This window comes from Phocoena phocoena, chromosome 6 (genome assembly GCF_963924675.1).
Source record: "Phocoena phocoena chromosome 6, mPhoPho1.1, whole genome shotgun sequence".
NCBI classification, from domain to species: domain Eukaryota; kingdom Metazoa; phylum Chordata; class Mammalia; order Artiodactyla; family Phocoenidae; genus Phocoena; species Phocoena phocoena.
The window spans coordinates 105,674,570-105,692,387 of NC_089224.1; the positions used below are offsets into that span (position 1 = coordinate 105,674,570).

The 17,818-nt window shown below is 39.9% G+C and overlaps 1 protein-coding gene across 3 annotated transcripts in view; it reads right to left on the reverse strand.

Moving 5' to 3' along the window:
* The window catches only part of MAPKAP1 (MAPK associated protein 1), a 229,787-nt gene that overhangs the window by 126,235 nt on the left and 85,734 nt on the right, over positions 1-17,818 (reverse strand). For all 3 annotated transcript variants that reach the window (XM_065878524.1, XM_065878526.1, XM_065878525.1), the window contains one exon: positions 3,793-3,965. In XM_065878524.1, the coding sequence (XP_065734596.1) occupies positions 3,793-3,965 (173 nt within the window). The remainder of the gene's footprint in view (positions 1-3,792; positions 3,966-17,818) is intronic.

Below are 17,818 nucleotides of genomic sequence, written 5' to 3' on the forward strand. Positions count from 1 at the left end.
ACTGGGCCCAGTCTAAAGCTTATCCAACATACTTTTTTTTTTTTTAACTTTCATGACTGCATTTTATATTTCCAGAACTTTTAATTGGTTCTTTTCTAAATCCACCTCTTGATTCTCACCTGCTCAGTTTTGTTTCACAATTTCCTAGAAGTTTACCCATGGGTGTTATTCCTTCATCATTTTGATGAATTTAAATATATTTATTTGAAATTTATTTTCAGATTGCTTTATTATAATTTTGTTGGGTGTGAATTTTTCTCCAGATTATTGTCTTTCTTTCTTAGTACTAGTTATACTGGTTTGCTTTGGAATTTTAATTTGCTAGCTCTTCTTGAATAGGAATGCTTCCTCTCTTTTTCTCTCTCCCTTTCTTCCTCTCTCACGCCTCCCTGTCTAATGCCACTGTCTTCCATCTTCATCAAAGCAGAGGCCTCCAGTCTAGAGCCAGGTCTTACACTGGCAGCTTAGGGTTCCTATCCTTCGGTGATACTAGGGACACTAGGGATATCATAAACCCAGTCATATTGTGGCCAGGTCCTGGTCACACTTCTATCTTACTCCCCTGCCACCCCAGAAACACAACTTGAAACAGACCCAGGCAGCTTTGTTCAGTTTCTTTTCATAGGCAGGACAATCCCACCCCAGCTCCTAATTTCCAGCAGTGAGACTTCCTCTAGTCCCCATCCAGGCATGAAGTTCCTTTGGTCCCTATACCCTCAAGCAGTGTTTCCCACTTTTTTTGACATCTTGGGATACTCAGAAAATAACAGCATCTGTACGGCACACAGGTAGATGGATGACTCTGTTCCCTACCCAGAAATGATGGCTGGAGGCTCTGACTACCCTCAGACCACCTAGTTGCCCTAAAGCCTGAGAAAAATCAGTATTTCACATACTGGTAAACTCATTCACAGCATGTTTCTTTAGAAGTAATGCTCTAAAAGAATCAACTCCCAGCACACTCTGCCTATTTCTGAACTTGGTTCTGTTCCTAGTCCACAGGATGGTTAACTGGTTATTAAAACACAAGTATAGGGCTTCCCTGGTGGCGCAGTGCTTGAGGGTTCGCCTGCCGATGCAGGGGACACGGGTTCGTGCCCCGGTCCGGGAAGATCCCACATGCCGTGGAGCGGCTGGGCCCATGGGCCATGGCCGCTGGGCCTGCGCGTCCGAAGCCTGTGCTCCGCAACGGGAGAGGCCGCGGCGGTGAGAGGCCTGCGTACCGCAAAAAAAAGCATTTTTTTTAATTAAAAAAAATACAAGTATGTCAACAACATACTCATCATTACTATGTATTTGAAGCAGAATACAGAATTTAAAGCATGAACTTAAAGGGTCATCATAACCACAAGTCCGTGCTTTTCCCTCTGTTTAGAGCACCCTCCTCTCAACTTCTCTGCATCACCTTTTCCTACTCCTTCAGGTTTCAGTTTAGATGTCACTTAAGCAAGGCTGCTTTTCATGACTCCAGTCTCACCACCAAGTATGGGGTCAGAGCTTCTCAGGATTTTGCGTGCTACTGTACTGGATTATTATAGTATTGTATTATCATTGCCTAGTGTATTGTGTTATTATTGCCTATTATTATTACCTTTGACAATAACCTCCTTGATGGCATAAACTGCCGTTTTCACTCCCGTATTTCCAGATCTAGCACAGTGCCTGTACTAAGCATGAACTCAATAAATATTTTAATATCACCTATAACAGGGTTCCATGGTAAGGACTATAATGTAATAGTGAAGAGTGGGGCTCTTGAGTCAGAAATTCCTGGGTTTAACAAATAACAAATGTTGACGAGGATGTGGAGAAAAGGGAACCCTCCTACACTGTTGGTGGGAATGTAACTTGGTGCAGCCACTGTGGAAAACAGTATGGAGGTTTCTCAAAAACCTAAAAATAGAACTACCATATGATCCAGCAATTCCACTCCTCGGTATATATCCGAAAAATAACAAAACACTAATTCGAAAAGATACATGTGCTCCAGTGTTCAAAGCAGCACAATTTACACCTGCCAAGACATGGAAACAACTTAAGTGTCCATCAACAGATGAATGAATAAAGAAGATGTGGTATATATATGCACAATGGAATACTACTCAGCCGTAAAAAAGAGTAAAATTGTGCCACTGGCAGCAACATGGATGGATTTGGAGGGCATTATGCTGAGTGAAATAAGTCAGAGAAAGGCAAATACTATATGCTATCACTTATACGTGGAATCTAAAAAGTACAACAAACTAGTGAATAAAGCAAAAAAGAAGCAAACTTACAGATACAGAGAACAAATGTTATCAGTGGGGAGAGGGAAGGAGGGGCAATATAGGGGACGGGAGAAAAAAGGGATATGGAATTATATGAAATCACGTGTGTGAAACTTCTGGAAACTGTAAAGCACTACAGAAGTTAAATAATCGTTCATTCAATTAAAAAGAAAATCCTGGGTTTAAATACCAGTTCTATCACTTACTGTGAAATTTAGAAAAGTTACTTAGCCTCTCTACACTTTAGTTTCCTCATCTGTAAAATGTATGTCACAGTTCAACTCCTATTACTTGCTGTGTAACCCTGGGCAAGTTCCTTTGCCTCTCTTGGTTTTGGTTCCTGCATCAAGCAGTGTTCTAAGGATTAACTCAGACAACATACATCAAGTAACTAGCACTTGCTTGCTTCCACTTCACGCTGAAAAGGGACAACACCATAGCTCAGCCTTGAGCACAGCTGCAGACTCAACCCTTTTCTGAGCCTACATGGTATCCTGGTTGAAAAGGCTTTCTATTACCATAGGAGCAATAAGGATTATCTTCATATCCACAATTTTTTCAGGCAAAGTGGAGGGCAATGTCAATGAGAACCTGAAAGAATAATTTTAAGTACAAATTTAATGTACCTAAAGGAAACACACACACACACATCTAACAGACTGGACCATTCTAACTCAAAATGTGAGAAGAGAAAGCCTCCATGAGAATCCATTTCCAAAATGAAGGCATCCACTACATTTAGCTGTATCCCAAACCCTACTGCTGGGAAGGGCACATAAAACTAGGAGAGGATGCCTGTCAGGTAAGAAATTCAAGTATGGGAGAACTAATGCAGCAAACCACTTTAAAGTTCAAGTTATGATGTACAGATATAGAGACTCTACTTTCAAGCACTACACTTTTAATATAATAGTTTAATGAGGAATAGAGTCTAGTAATTGAGAGAAAAATTGGTCACTGACTGATAACAAAGAAAACTGTAATTCAGACCAAAAGGAAATAAAGTAATAATCTTGGCATCAAGGAGACTGGAAAACAAATTCTGACTCTGTCATCTCCCACTGGTGTAAACTTCAGCAAATAACAACTCTCTGATCCTGAGCTTCCTCCTCTGCAAAATGAGGACCATGATGCTCACCTCACAGGAAGCGGGAGAATTAAATGAGAAATCAGCTATGAAGTGCCCAGCACCATGCCCAACTCATGACTGGTGCTCAACAAACACTGGTTCCCTCCACTACTGCCCATGCTCCTTTTATCATCAAGCATCATAAAAGGGTTTGGATCCTGCTAAAATGCATTTCCTCATGTCTGGATTCACAAATTTATCAGTCTGTTTGCAAGCAAGCTCTCTGAGATAAGCCTGAGTTACACAGGCCCAAGATCTGGTGAGCAACCTGACCTGGATCAGTGTGGACGTCTGGCTCCCAGGCCAAAGCCTAGAAAGACTGACCGGGCCCAGAATGCAGCATGGGTGGCCAGGAGACAGCCAGAGACTAGAGCAGCCAAAAAGAGGGAGGATTACTTGAGCTTCGGCTCCCGTCCTTCGCTTGTGTACTGCCAACAGATGAGCCCGATCAGATCCTGTACCCTGGCGCTGGCCATTGTCACCACGGTCATTGGCAGCAGTCTGTCCTGGCTTGAGTGCAGGGGGAGGTAGACATCGATCTTCTTGGTTGCTGTTGTGCCTACATGACCCTGTGGACAGAGCACATGCATGAGGGTAAAGCACACAGTTCCGGTCATGCAGACCCTACTGAGCTACAACGACTGCCCTCCAGGGCCTGTGTTCTCATCCCTTTTGCACATACCAGCGTATGAGCCTGGGGTGGTCCCAAAGTGGAAACATTGTCTAGTTTAAAGGGGTTTTTTTCTTCTTCTTTAATTTTAATTTTCTAATGTTCTAATGGATCCAGCTCTGCCGGCAGTAAGGTAAATGAGCACTACGACTAAAATAAACAAATCAGAGTGGTGAGCAGACCTAACGTTTGGTGTCAGGAGATTTGCTTTGTTACTTATTCAGTGTGACCTTGGAAAAGTCATCATCAGACCTTGGCATAAACTGCCCTCCCTGAAAACTGCCATATCACTCCTTGAGACTTTGGGATAAGCTGCCATATTCTCCGAGGAAGCATTTAGCAGTACTGGAACCGGGGGCTTGCCTTCTCAGAGACGATGGGGGGCTAATTCCATTATGCAGTACATCTGTTACTTCACTCATCTGAACTGAAGTTCAAGGGTCTCTGGTCTTATTACTGCCCTAATCACCATACTCACACTGATCTACATGTCCCTAATACCTCCCACACACCTCTTTCTCCTCCCTCCCAAACCCTCCACTCCCCTCTGGAACTCCTGCACTAATCAGCAAACGTCCATACATCATTACTTTTTTTTTTTTTTGCCGTACGCGGGACTCTCACTGTTGTGGCCTCCCCCGTTGCGGAGCACAGGCTCTGGACGCGCAGGCTCAGCGGCCATGGCTCACAGGCCCAGCCGCTCCACGGCATGTGGGATCTTCCCGGACCGGGGCATGAACCCGTGTCCCCTGCATCGGCAGACAGACTCTCAACCACTGCGCCACCAGGGAAGCCCCCATCATTACTTCTTTTTAAAAAACATTCCCTCCACCTTTTTGCCTTAATTGAAACCTGCTGATCATAAGGATACTACCTCCTCTGCTGTCCAGAAGACTGTTTTGCTTTGTTCTTTTTAACCCACAAATCCTTAAGGCCAGGAGGTGGAGTAGGTATTCTTGTTCCTGCTACTTCCAAACTATTAATTCTCCTTTCTTATAAAAACCCCTGTTCCTTTGAGACCCAAGCCATCCAACTACACCATCCTCTCCCTCTCCTTTTCTGTTACCCACCACCCTTTCTTTGGTCATTCTCCTCCCTCACTGAAGGCCTGAGCTCTTGGCTCATAGTCTTTCCCACCCCAATTCCTGCCACCATTCCTGGCAATTTCATCTAAAAGAACAATCTGTCCAATACGCAAGTGTCTCAATCCCTAGACCACATCATCCCCAGTGCCTTTTCCTCCACCACCTCAAATCACTTATTGTCGTGGGTACACCAGAGATCTAACTAACTCCAAAATCTCAAGTTAGAACATCCACTCACTGAATACACTTTTTTTTATAATTTTACTTTTGTTTATTTATTTTTAAATTTTGGCTGCACCATGCGGCTTGCAGGATCTCAGTTCCTGGACCAGGGATTGAACCCGGGCCATGGCAGTCAAAGTGCTGAATCCTAACCACTAGACCACAGGGTTAAAATCTGAATGCACTTCAATATACCTCTACTTCATCTGTTCAAGAAGTCCCTCAAATTCTCCAACCTATTATCTGTTGAACCACCACCTTTTAATTATCTTTCAGTCACCCTTACTTCCCAATGCCACCCTCCAGATTACATGAGCCATTATAATCGTTCCTTTGCAAATACAGTTTTAATACTCTCTTCCTCCACTGGACACAATTCACAGAACCCCAATCTTGTATGAACCCAACCCTCTGCATTGCCCAGCTAAACATCACTGGAGAAAAATCATATAACTGTACAGATTGATTTTACTTTAAATTCATGATGATAAACCTCAACACTGTATAGCAAGCCTATTGTATCTCCTGATCCAACCTGCACCCCACCTGAGACCACTAGCGCATACTTTTGCTTCTCTCCTCAAACTTCCCATGAACCTCACCTCTTGACCTTCAGCTCCTGTCCTTCCCTCATGTATTGCCAACAGATGAAAAATACTGTGGACCCTTGAACAACACAGGTTTGAATTGCGAGGGTCCACTTCCACGTGAATTTTTTTCACTTGATATGGGCTACAGTACTATAGGATCCACAGTTTGTTGAATCTGTGGCTACCAAACTGCAGCATCAAATTTGATCATGTTACACTCCTGTTGAAATTCCTTCAGTGAGTGGCTCCTATGATACTTTGAATAAAATCCAAATTCCATGCAGTGTGCAACAAAGCGCTGCGTGACCTGACCCCTGCCTAGCCCTCCAACCTCATCTACTGCCACTCTCCCCCCACCTCCGCGCTTCAGCTACACCAGCCTTCTAGAAGTGCCCTGAATGTGTGTACCTTGCCTGCTTCTTCCCCTTTTAAGGCCATAGCAAGTGCTACTGCTAGATTCACGTATCTAGAAGGCTCTTTCTCATGATTTTTGCATCCTCTATTATGTGGCCTCGGGCAGATTACTTAACTCTCTGTTCTTCCATGTCCTCATACATAAAATGATAATAATAGGACGTGCTATCTATCAGAGGACTGGCTCTTGTGAGGGTTATTATTATTGTTATTCAAGGCTGAGCTCATAAGACCCCTCCTCAGAGAAACCTCCACTGATAATCCTATAGAAAGAAGACCCTTCCACAGTTATCCTCTCACACATATCCTGTTCATTTCCTTCATAGCACTAAACAATTTGATATTATATATTTATTTATGTACATCTTCAGTGTATGCCTTCCCCACTAGCCTCTGAGCTTCCATGCGGGGAATCATAATAACGTCTGCTTTGTTTACTGCTCTATACACAATGGCTAGCACTGTGCCTTGCGCACAGAAGACTCTCCAAAAAAAATCTGTTGAACTACAGAATGAGTGCATGAATGAGTCATATGCCTACTGGGACACATGGTAGGAACTCAATAAATGTTAGTTTCTTCTATCCCTCTCACTTGCCCTTTTCTATGGGTCTGTTTCCTGATAGCAGATGGAGATGGAGGGACTTGAGCAATCAAGTGGTTCCTTAACACTCTATACAGAATTCTATCAATCTAATAAGGTGGGAAAAAATATCAGAACTAGGGTAAGGAAATACATAAAATCAGTTTAAAAAACATTTTTAGAGAGATTCCACTTCTCAAATAACCCAGCATCTAATATTAGATCCACTGGTTTTTTTTTTTTTTTTACTGAGTCTCCTATGTTATAAAGCAAATAATAAAAAAGTAATTCTCCTACATAATGCTCTCTCCCTATCCCTCTCACGCATCCACATGCATGCGTGTGTGCGCGCACACACACACACACACACACACGAGCGCACGCGCGTGTATTTTTCAGCTTGGAAGTAGTAACTCCAAGGACTAGAAACGATGTCTCTAAACAGCAAGTGTTTTGATCCTGTCAGGCAGTCAAAAGGTTAAAATTAAAACAGTGGCAATCTTTCTGGAGTGGGTTTATAGCCCTCTTACCACTCTCTTCTCAACCTCATTTTCAGAACCCCTAATTGCTGTCACTGCTCTCTCTTCTTATTTCTGTTTATTCCTCCTCCTTCTTCTGAAGAACTGGAGCTGAGGGGCTATAGGGATCACAATATCTAAAGATACAAAGATTCAATGAAATGATAAATGTGAATGTACTTTGCAAACTATAAAGTGCTTTAGAAATGCAGCACAGTACACTAGAAAGGACGTAAGTTTTATAATCAGACCCATTTCTATTACTCAAGTCTATTACAAGGTCACATGAGGCCAAAGATGGATGCTATAGGAGCCCTAATAATAATACCTATTATTATAACAAAAGCTAGCACGTATTTAGAGCTAAATAAACTCTGCTAAACGTTTGCCTAAGTTATCTCATTTAATTTTCACAATCACTATAAGAGGGAGGGTTCTATCATTACCCTCATAATATAAATGATAAAACTAAAGCTTATAAGACTACAGTCATCTGCTCAAGATCTCATAACCAAAGTGAAGAGCCGGGACTCAAAGCCATGTCTGTCTGACTCAAAGGCCTCTACTTTAAACATCAACACCTTCTTTCACTAAAGTTATCCTAAATATAATCAATTCCCACTCTCCAAGGCTTGAAAATCATCTCCCCCTCCTTTTCACAAACATGCCAACAGCACTGCCTAAAGCAGTCTCCTACAGAAGGAGCACTCTGAGGGGCTGCCCAAGGAGAACCGGTAAGGATTGAGACTCCAGAGATCATTGCCATTGTCAGCTGACTGCAGGCAAGTCACCACTGTTTAGGAAATGAAAGCAGATAGTTATATGGTACTCCTACGCATCCCTTTACCCTCTTCATTTCATAGTGAAATAGCAAGTGTGGGGAAAACTATGAGAATAAATATGGCAGATACTTATTAAATGAATGAAGCATTTTATTTTTTTAATCTTCTAATTCCATCTTGAGGCACTGATGACAGGGGAAAAGTGCCTTGCACAAACCTTGAAATTATATATTTTTTAATAAGGAGCCTCTTCTGAAAAAACTCAAAAGGTGGTGGCAGTTAGCTCTATCTAATAGTCCCTGTGTTGCAATATTTAGAGAGAATCATCTAAAACATAAAACAATCCATCAATATAATAGAAAGTAATTAACTTATTAAAAAAAAAAGTGACCAAAGAATTAAAAGTATTCATCACACATCAAGGCAAGCAATATTCCAAAGAGTAACCTCTAACTATTAAAAAGCAACCAGCAATAAACAAAGATCATATACAGATTCACTACATGGCAATTTATGTGTTCCACAGAATTGGGGAAATGGAGGCATAATTAGAGCACAAGGAAAGGGTCACCACAGAGACAGGGAAAACTGGTTTAGCTCCATCTTTCCCAATCACTCATGCATTCAACAAACACCCACTGAAACACCATATTGGGCTCTGAAGACAAAATTAAGTAAGACAAAATGCAGACCTTCATCAAATTCATGGTCTGTTGAAGGTCTATACTGTACATTGTGATCAAAGCTTTAAGAGGGAAAGTACAGGCTATTACGAGAGCTCAGAAACAACCCAGACTAAAGGGGGTTGGAAAAGGCCTCCCAGATAAAAAAATAAAAAACTTACCCTTCCATCCAATAGAACCACTAACCCAAGCAAAAGACACTTACTGTATTTAAGCACCTTCTATACCAATATACAAAAAAGTGAATATGAGTTCTCCCTGAGACAAAGGATTATGAGCGTTTAGTTTTAATTTTCTGCTTTATATTTTTCTGCACTTTCTATACCATGTTATTACTTTTATAATTAGAAACAAAATAGTAAATATTATAATTAAATGACAAAAAAGGAGATAAAAAGAACTACTGGGCTTCCCTGGTGGCGCAGTGGTTGAGAGTCCGTCTGCCGATGCAGGGGACGTGGGTTCGTGCCCCGGTCCGGGAAGATCCCACATGCAGCAGAGCGGCTGGGCCTGTGAGCCATGGCCGCTGAGCCTGCACGTCCGGAGCCTGTGCTCCGCAACGGGAGAGGCCACAACAGTGAGAGGCCCGCGTACTGCAAAAAAAAAAAAAACAAAAAAGAAGAACTACTACACAGAGCTTAAGAGTTTTAGGTAAGAGAAAGAGACGATCAACTTTGAAAATGTAGCCTATGTTAAGGCATCCAGCGGAATTTACTAAGGACACATTATGTGCCAGTTGCTGTGACAGGCTGTTGGAAAAAATAAGTTGAAAATCTAACTCAGACACCTTTCAATGGCAAGTTAAGTAATTTTTACCAAAGAAAAGTGAAAAGTAATAAACCCATATTGAGCTGACTAATTTGGAGTTGAACAACTCTTTCCAGAGCAGCCCCTAAATCAGGAAATGGCCCTAATTCAGGTTTTAGAACAAAAAGAAAAGTATTCCTGAAGCAAAACTATTCCTCAACACAACTGCAACTGATGAAGACCAACTAGACTCCAGAGTTCATATCACACGGCCTGTCCATGACTTGATGGCCTAGCAAATGCAGCCCAAATCTCAAACTCAACATGTCCAAGACCTGTTTCCTCCTTCAGCTTGTCTCTCATTCTATATTTGATCTCAGTTAAGGCTTTCACCACCTACTCTGTCACTCAAGCTAAGAACCTTAACTCTTTTTTCTGTCTCATCTTTCAAATGTCTCTGAAAATCTCTCAAATCTTCCTCCTCAATGCCACTGCCCTAGTTCAAGCTTCATCATCTCTCAGCAAGACTGCTGCAGCAATCTCCCAACTATCTCCCTGTCTCTAAAATCTCTCCTCTCTCCAAATCTTAATTTCCTTACTGCTATCAAAGCGATTTTTCTCTAATCACTGAACATGCTTATCACTCAGAATACATGATGGCTCTCCCCAGTGTTAGCATTCCAGCTCTTTAGCATGGCAATTAATACCCTTTGCAATCTGGTCCCAATGTATCATTAATGAAGTATATTGAAGAGAGGTTAAGAGCACAGATTTGGGGTCAGCCAGATCCAGGTTTGAATCCAGACTCTGCCACTTCCTTAGCTGCTAGACCTGAGACATTGGGCAGGTAACTGTACTTCTCAGAACCTCCATTCCCTTACTTAGAAAAGCAAATAGAATGTATATAAAATGCCTGACACACAGCCGCTAATCAAGAAGTGTACCTCTTCTTCTGTCCTTCAATTCAAATGTCTCCTTTTCCTAGAAGGTGGAAGTCGAAATTAATTTCCTCTTCTCTGCCCCCTAACAATCTGACTTGCATAGCCTTATGGCTTCATTTTTCTCTACCTACCATTACAACCTCCTTCCCCACCCTCTCATGTAACTGTAAAGGGAAAAACTGTACCTCACCCATTTTGTATTCTCCAAGGGCAAAGAATATAGCAGGGGTGTGGTGTTAGCTTACTGAATTGAAAGAAGTCCTCAGACCGTCTCTCAAAATGGACCCACCACACCTAGCACTTCTCTCGTATCCCAGGTAAACTGGTTATACCTCTTCTACTTCCCAGGCCATTCTTCAGGAGCCCTCTTTCTCCTCTAAAATATCCCCAGCACCTAACATAGGGATGATATATAGTAGTTACTTACACATATCGATGGAGTGAATGATTAATATTCTTTTAACACATGATTTTTAAACACTTGCATTATATTATAGCATACAGAGGTACTATCAACCTGTTCCCCTATTATTAAATGGACGTTGTTTCTAATATTTCACTATTGTGAATTATATTCTCAGAAACATTCTCTTCTATAAATGTTTGTACACATATTCTAAGGAGTAGATTACTAGGCCAAAGAGTATCAATGCTTTGTGGCTTGTGATATATACTGCAAAAGCTCACTTTTTTAAAAAGTGTCTCTAAGCCAATCATGAAATATCAGTACTATGAACTATAGGTCACCCAATTAATAATTAGTTCATAAAATGTAAAGATAATAAATTTTAAATAACTTCTATATATGGAATACGAATGGGTACAGAAATGAAATACATAGAATTTCAACATGATGAATTAAAACATTACATCTGTGCCAGATTTTTTCCCCATCTGATCCCATTAATTAAAATAATATACATTTTGCTGCCTATCATAAAGTTGATTTCAAAATTATGTACCTGCCAGTTTCCAAAATGAGGGAAGCAGGAAGAACAATAGATAGCATTCAGTTCCAAATCATCCTGAATTAAGAAACATTCATATCAAGTGAGTTAGCTGAATTAAGTCTTAAGGACAGAAGGTTCAGTTAACAGCACTACTTAACATCAAGGTTTGTCAGTAATAAATAGAATATCAGATCTCAAAACTGTTGCTAAGTGTTCAGTTTCTCTGTCAAGGGAAAGGAACAGAGTAAGGATAGACAGCTTGGCTTCTGCAGTTAAAGAGACAAAAAGCAGGCAACATTATTCCATTAGTCACAAGCAGATCATTACATGTAATTTTAAGGTAGAAATAAATATATCAGTGTTTCCCGACAATATAATGATGCAAATTGATAAAAGGGTTATTTGTAGCCTTCAAAACTTAAAACTCTCTTAAATAATGGCTGCAGTTCCATTCCACCAGTACCTTCTTCCCTCAACAAGGACCAAAGAATGCTATAGTCTACAAATAGCCTAGTCTTTAATAACATGATACCCAGACTTGGTACAGGGGTCTCAGGTTACCACTACTCTGATGATGATTTAGGGACTTCATTTAATCAGAGTAAGGATTTTAAACAAAATCAAGCCTAATTCTGGTCTAAGCCAGGTTTAATTGACCATGGCTACATGAAGAGGAAACAAAAACCCCAAACCCCATACTGAAGCATTCTGCTCTCAGTAAGTGCTGTCTTTATGAGCTCAGGCAAAGAACTCACTTTTGTACATTCAAAATGGTGGCACAGAACTTATGAATAGATTTTGCATAAAATTCTATGACAAATCCATTCAGAACTAGGGGCCTGGCTTTGTAGTGCTATCTTAACCCTCAATAAATCAGGAATGCTTAAAGCCTATTAAATTATCATTTCCCTGATCTGGCACCTATAGTCAAGTTAATTTGTCAAAAACATTCCTACAGTTTGTCACTGGACACTGTATTTTCTGACAAGTTAAGTTTAAGATAAAATTGACAAAATCTCATTAATTTTCTCTGAATCACCAACCTTGGTTCCATTAAGCTTTTATTATTAAGAACGTCAACTGTCACTCTTTCTTTAACAAGGTCAAGTTCTGGTCTGGGTACCTCCAGGATCCTTATTCTATTAATAGGGACAAGCGAAGCATTGCAGTGTGGTGGTTAAAAGCATAAGTTGTAGAGTCAGAAAGACCTGGGTTCAGTTCTCAGCAATGCCACTTACTGTGTGTCCTTGGACAATTTTATTTAACCTTTCTGGGTCACTATTTCCACACAGAAATAGTGTATTATAAAAGTACCTCTTCATGGATTTGTTGAAAGGATTCAATGAGACTACGCATGTAAAGCACTTATCACTGTGTCTAGTCCACAGTAAATACTCAGGAAATGTTGGCTGTTCATTAAGTTGCCTTTTTTCCCCTCTACTTTTACATTCATAGACTTAAAAACAAACAAACCAAAAAAAACAAACAAAAAAACTTTATTACCATTCATACTTTTAAAACAGCAGGGAATTTTCAAAACAGTTTCAGCAAATGGTTGTCCTACGACGTCTCCTGAACACCTTCCACTGATGAGGTCCCTGCCACCCTCTGAAGTGGACCCTTGGCTTCAGTCTGCAGGCAAACAGTTTTGACGGCTAGAACTTTTTTTTGTTGTTGAGGGACACTTTCTCTGCAGATTTTCCTCACTGATCTTAGTTCTAGCCCTCAGAAACCTGGAACAAACTTACCTCCACTTCCACAGACACCCCTTCACATACATGAGGACCTCAAACAAAGTAGCTCAGTTCCTAAACACTGCAGTATGAGCCACGCTTGTAACCCTTCTCAGCGTACAGCACAGTATAGAAAGTGTCATTTCCCTCGGCTTTTCCCAGGCTGATGATTTTCTTGAATTTTCTTTCTGTAACATCTGTGACAAATATAAATTTATAGTCCCGCACCTGAAACAAGAAAGGGGGCTGGTGCTCTCAAGGAGCCTCCCCATTTAAAATAAACCCTCCATAGTTTGATGTCCTGTCTTTTCTCACTTTAAGAAGAAATGCCTAGAGCTACTGGTTTACGCAATCTGTTATCAAGTGAAATTTGAGTAATAGCCTTGAATAATTCTTTTTTTCAAGACATCTACTGAAAGACCAGCAATCATTCATGTTTAAATACAGGTAAGAAATTTTACAAAATGGGGGGGTGGGGGCGAAGGAGGGAGGATGAAGGGAAAAAAAGAAAGCCTACCCATACTGCACCTGGAATAAAAACCGTTTTCTCGAAGTCTTAAATTCAGAAAGCAGTCCTTGAAAATGTCAGTTTTTACCATGACATTTTATGATTATGTTTGCTTAGGACCTCTCCGCAGAGTCTACAGAACTGGTCTGGACCCAGCCCTTCCAGCCTTGAGCTGTGTAACTTTGGGCAAGCCCATAACCTCTCTGAGAGTCAATTACCTCAGTCATGAAACACGGATGAGACTACGTCAATAGACTCACTGGACATACGAAGCAAAAATAAAGCATGTTAAAATGCTCTGTGAACTGCAAATTGTCATACAATGTCAATTATTTCTTATTACTGTTACTTATGCTGTTGCTCAGACCAGGCAGATCTTCAACAAAAAGTCCCTTCAAACAAGGTTGAGAAGAAGAGGCAATAGGAAAAGATCTCTATTTCTTCAGAGAGAAGAGCCATAGCATTCTCTTCTCATTCAGCCTCAGGATGGTTATAGCCTGTACCAGGGGGTGCTCTCACACAAGCACAATCCAGTCATCTGAAAGCATAATGGGATGTAAAGTGTCCATTTTGAATTTTCATGGCCATTATGGGATTCTTTAGATCATTAATGTTACACAGCACTTTGCATTTAATTATACAAACAATGGGTTCTATAATGATGAGAATATCAGGGAAAGGTAATTTGCATGAACTAAGCCCCATCACCTAGGGTAAGTTTAGGGACCTCTTCGTTATTAAATCATTTATATAATAAAGGCAATATGCTTTAAAAGTAAAAATAGGTTTTCTAAAACCATAAAGAAGAGTAACATGTTTTAAACTCTATCAATGATCATAATACAATGAGTCTTTTTAAGATTTAATATCAACTTTTAAAATTAAAACTCAATGGGGAATGTATACTTGGCTCCATTACTAGATGATGTATCTTTAGAAAAGGTTACAGTATAGCCATTATCATCCTCCTAAATTATATGGAAAATCTGGTACAACCCTCCAAGTACCCCAAGGACAATTTAATTCCAGAGATAGTGAAGTATTTGGAGAAAATAAAATTGTATAAATATTGAAGGAAATAATTCAGGTGCATCGATCATATTCATTTCTTGCAGGGTTTCAGTTGGTTAAATGTTTCAAAAGTTTTAAATGTCAATATACAATTTAAAAGTTATATTGTGTCCTTGATTTTGAATAGTTTTTTAAAACCCACAAATTTATATACTGTAGTAGGTTCATGACTGTTCTAGCACTTTAGATTCAATTTAGACTCAATGTTTCTTAATGATATAATTCAAAAATTTCACTGAATCATAATTCAGTAACTCATAAAAACCTCTTAAAATTAATCTTTCACGCATATCTAGCTTATCCAAAGTTAGAATTTAATTAGATGGTCTTGACACAAATGGGCTTACTACTTTATTTGCTTGATCAGTGTATGTCTCTTCAGTAATTATAATGAATTCAAGTCCCTGATGCACCTCCTAGCAAACAATGTAAAAGCATCAGACAAAATGGAAATAAATAGCTTTATATTTCTCCAATTACAACATTCACTTTCATCCTCAAAATGCACATGTGAAATAAGTGGGATAGGTGTTATTCTCAATAGGAAAAGGCCACACAAAGGACCTACACCCCTGGTGACAAAGAAAGATGCTTGTCTGCAGCAGAAAATACATGTTTTTTACATTATGAAAATGATACAACTGCAAAGAGCCAACTGAGAAAGTCTGCATTAAACAGTTTGAAAGTACATACTGAAACATAAATAGGAGCAAAAGAACTATATTATTATTTATTGAGAACAACACTTCCTGTTGGGAAGACTCACTTGTAACTATATATAAAATTTACAATTGAGAAGAATCCAAAAAGTCTGACTCTCAGGCCTTTATCCCACGTCTCCCAGATAAAATAAAAGGAATACTTCTTTACTGTTGGGTACACAGAAGGGGCTCAATAAATCCTCACTCACCATGTTTCAGAGGTTAAAAACACAAGGGAACACCAGCTCCCTTAAGAGTAGGCAGAATCCTCCGCTTCTGTTCTCAAAAAGCAGTGGTCAAGTAGCAACTCATGGGCCCCAGAGAATCCTTACTCTTGGGTTAAGAGCCTCATCAGTAACTGTGAGGTGTATCTGTACTAAAAGTGGCTACCCAGGTGGTAGTACCCAAATGTGCTTTGATGATGACAAAGGGAGAAAAAAACAGTTTGGTCCTTGGAGAGACAGGCAAGCTGCCTATGACATCAACATGGCACAAGCTCCAACACAAGCAAAAGGTCTGATGAGACAAAGGCCCATCTCAGGTTGCAATTCTCTGTGGAAACAGGCAGCGGCGAGGCCTGCTCACTTGCAGGAACTGACAAATCACTCGGGTACCAGGGTCTCCCGGGTTTCTCCTCAGCCCTCTGGCATTATTTCCCTCCTGTTCATCCTGAGTCTTAGTCAGTCCGATCTCCTCTGAGGTCCTAACTAAACCAGACACAGGGAGAATCGGGATTTTATCTTATTAAAATAGATATGGCTAATTTGTCTTTTCAAATTCATTTTAAATTAAATTGGATTTCCTCGGAAGGCTGCTAGGTCAGTTCCCCTGCTGCGAAATGCAGGACAAAGGTTAATTGCACGCCCTTCACCAGCTCTTCTACTCTCCTGGGCAGGCTCTGATAACCTGCCCCCAAGAGGTGGGAAGGCTTCAGTTTATTGGGCGATAATGTTGCCATTAGAGCCATTTACCATTATGCCAAGAAACATTTCAATTTTTTTTTTTACCTAAATAACAAGATATGATAGCAATAACAAGAATGAAATGCAACAATGTTACCAATTGGTGGTTAGTTCTTCTAAAATGCAAAACCCAAAGAATAAGACCTAATCTTGCTTTCCTAAAAGGCCCCAACAGATGCAAATGTACACACCCTCCTGGAGCAAACAGTTTTCTGGTTCCAGTGTAAAATTCCATTAACATTTTCACTTAATTTATCTCGTTTAAACTGTCTATGTTCATGAAAATTTAACCCAGTAATTCCCTGTTATACAAAGCATAACAGAGTATGAATATTTAAATACAATGTAAATAAAACACTTTATCAATTATATTTTTGTATTCTAAATTAGTGACTTCACTTAGCATGTCTGCCTTGCACAGCACCACACAATTTTTCAATTAAAGGTCCAGATGTTTCAAAGGCTCCAGTAGGCAACAGCAGTTATGAGAAATGCTTTATCTGCATTGTAATCATCACCACCACATCAGCTCCAGGCTGCATTAACATACTCATGTTTTATTCCTGCTCCCCTTCTAACAGAGCAGGTAATTATACAACACAGTGGAGAAACACAATCCTAAGGGCCGGACAATTTCCTTACAAGCATCCACCTGAGCAACACATTTTCTTACAAATTTGGGGTGACTGTTTAGCAGGAACCCTGATCATGCAGAATAATTTCTTTAAATAAAAAGAGTGAATCACTGCCATACCAAGCTTAGCGTCAAATAGTATTAAGATGCAAGATGGCCTGCACATACACACACTTATGTATACTGAAAATCAACTAGAAGTTTGTATGTGTAAAAACCACTACCATCTGTTAGAATCTAAGCCATTTCTTCTCATTTTTAATGCCAGTGTCATCTCTTGAATGAGTCAACTCTATCTTTATTCTTAGTATTCAAAAATGACAATTCATCTCACCTGAGACTGACCAAGTACAGCAATTATCCCTGTGCCCATTTGATTAAAAAAAATATATATGAGCAGAACAAAATGCAATTCTGACAGCTGAAACAAATATATTATTTTTAATTAAATAGTTAAAGAGATTTAATTAAAGAGTTAATTAAATGACTCTCCCACCCAAAAACAGAAAACAATAACCTCTGTTATAAGAGATACTGCTACGCTTAGGAAACATAGTATAATTTAATGGGAAAATATAGTTCCTCATTGTTAAGAGAAACTGCAACAAAATTAACTTTAATTGTAATTT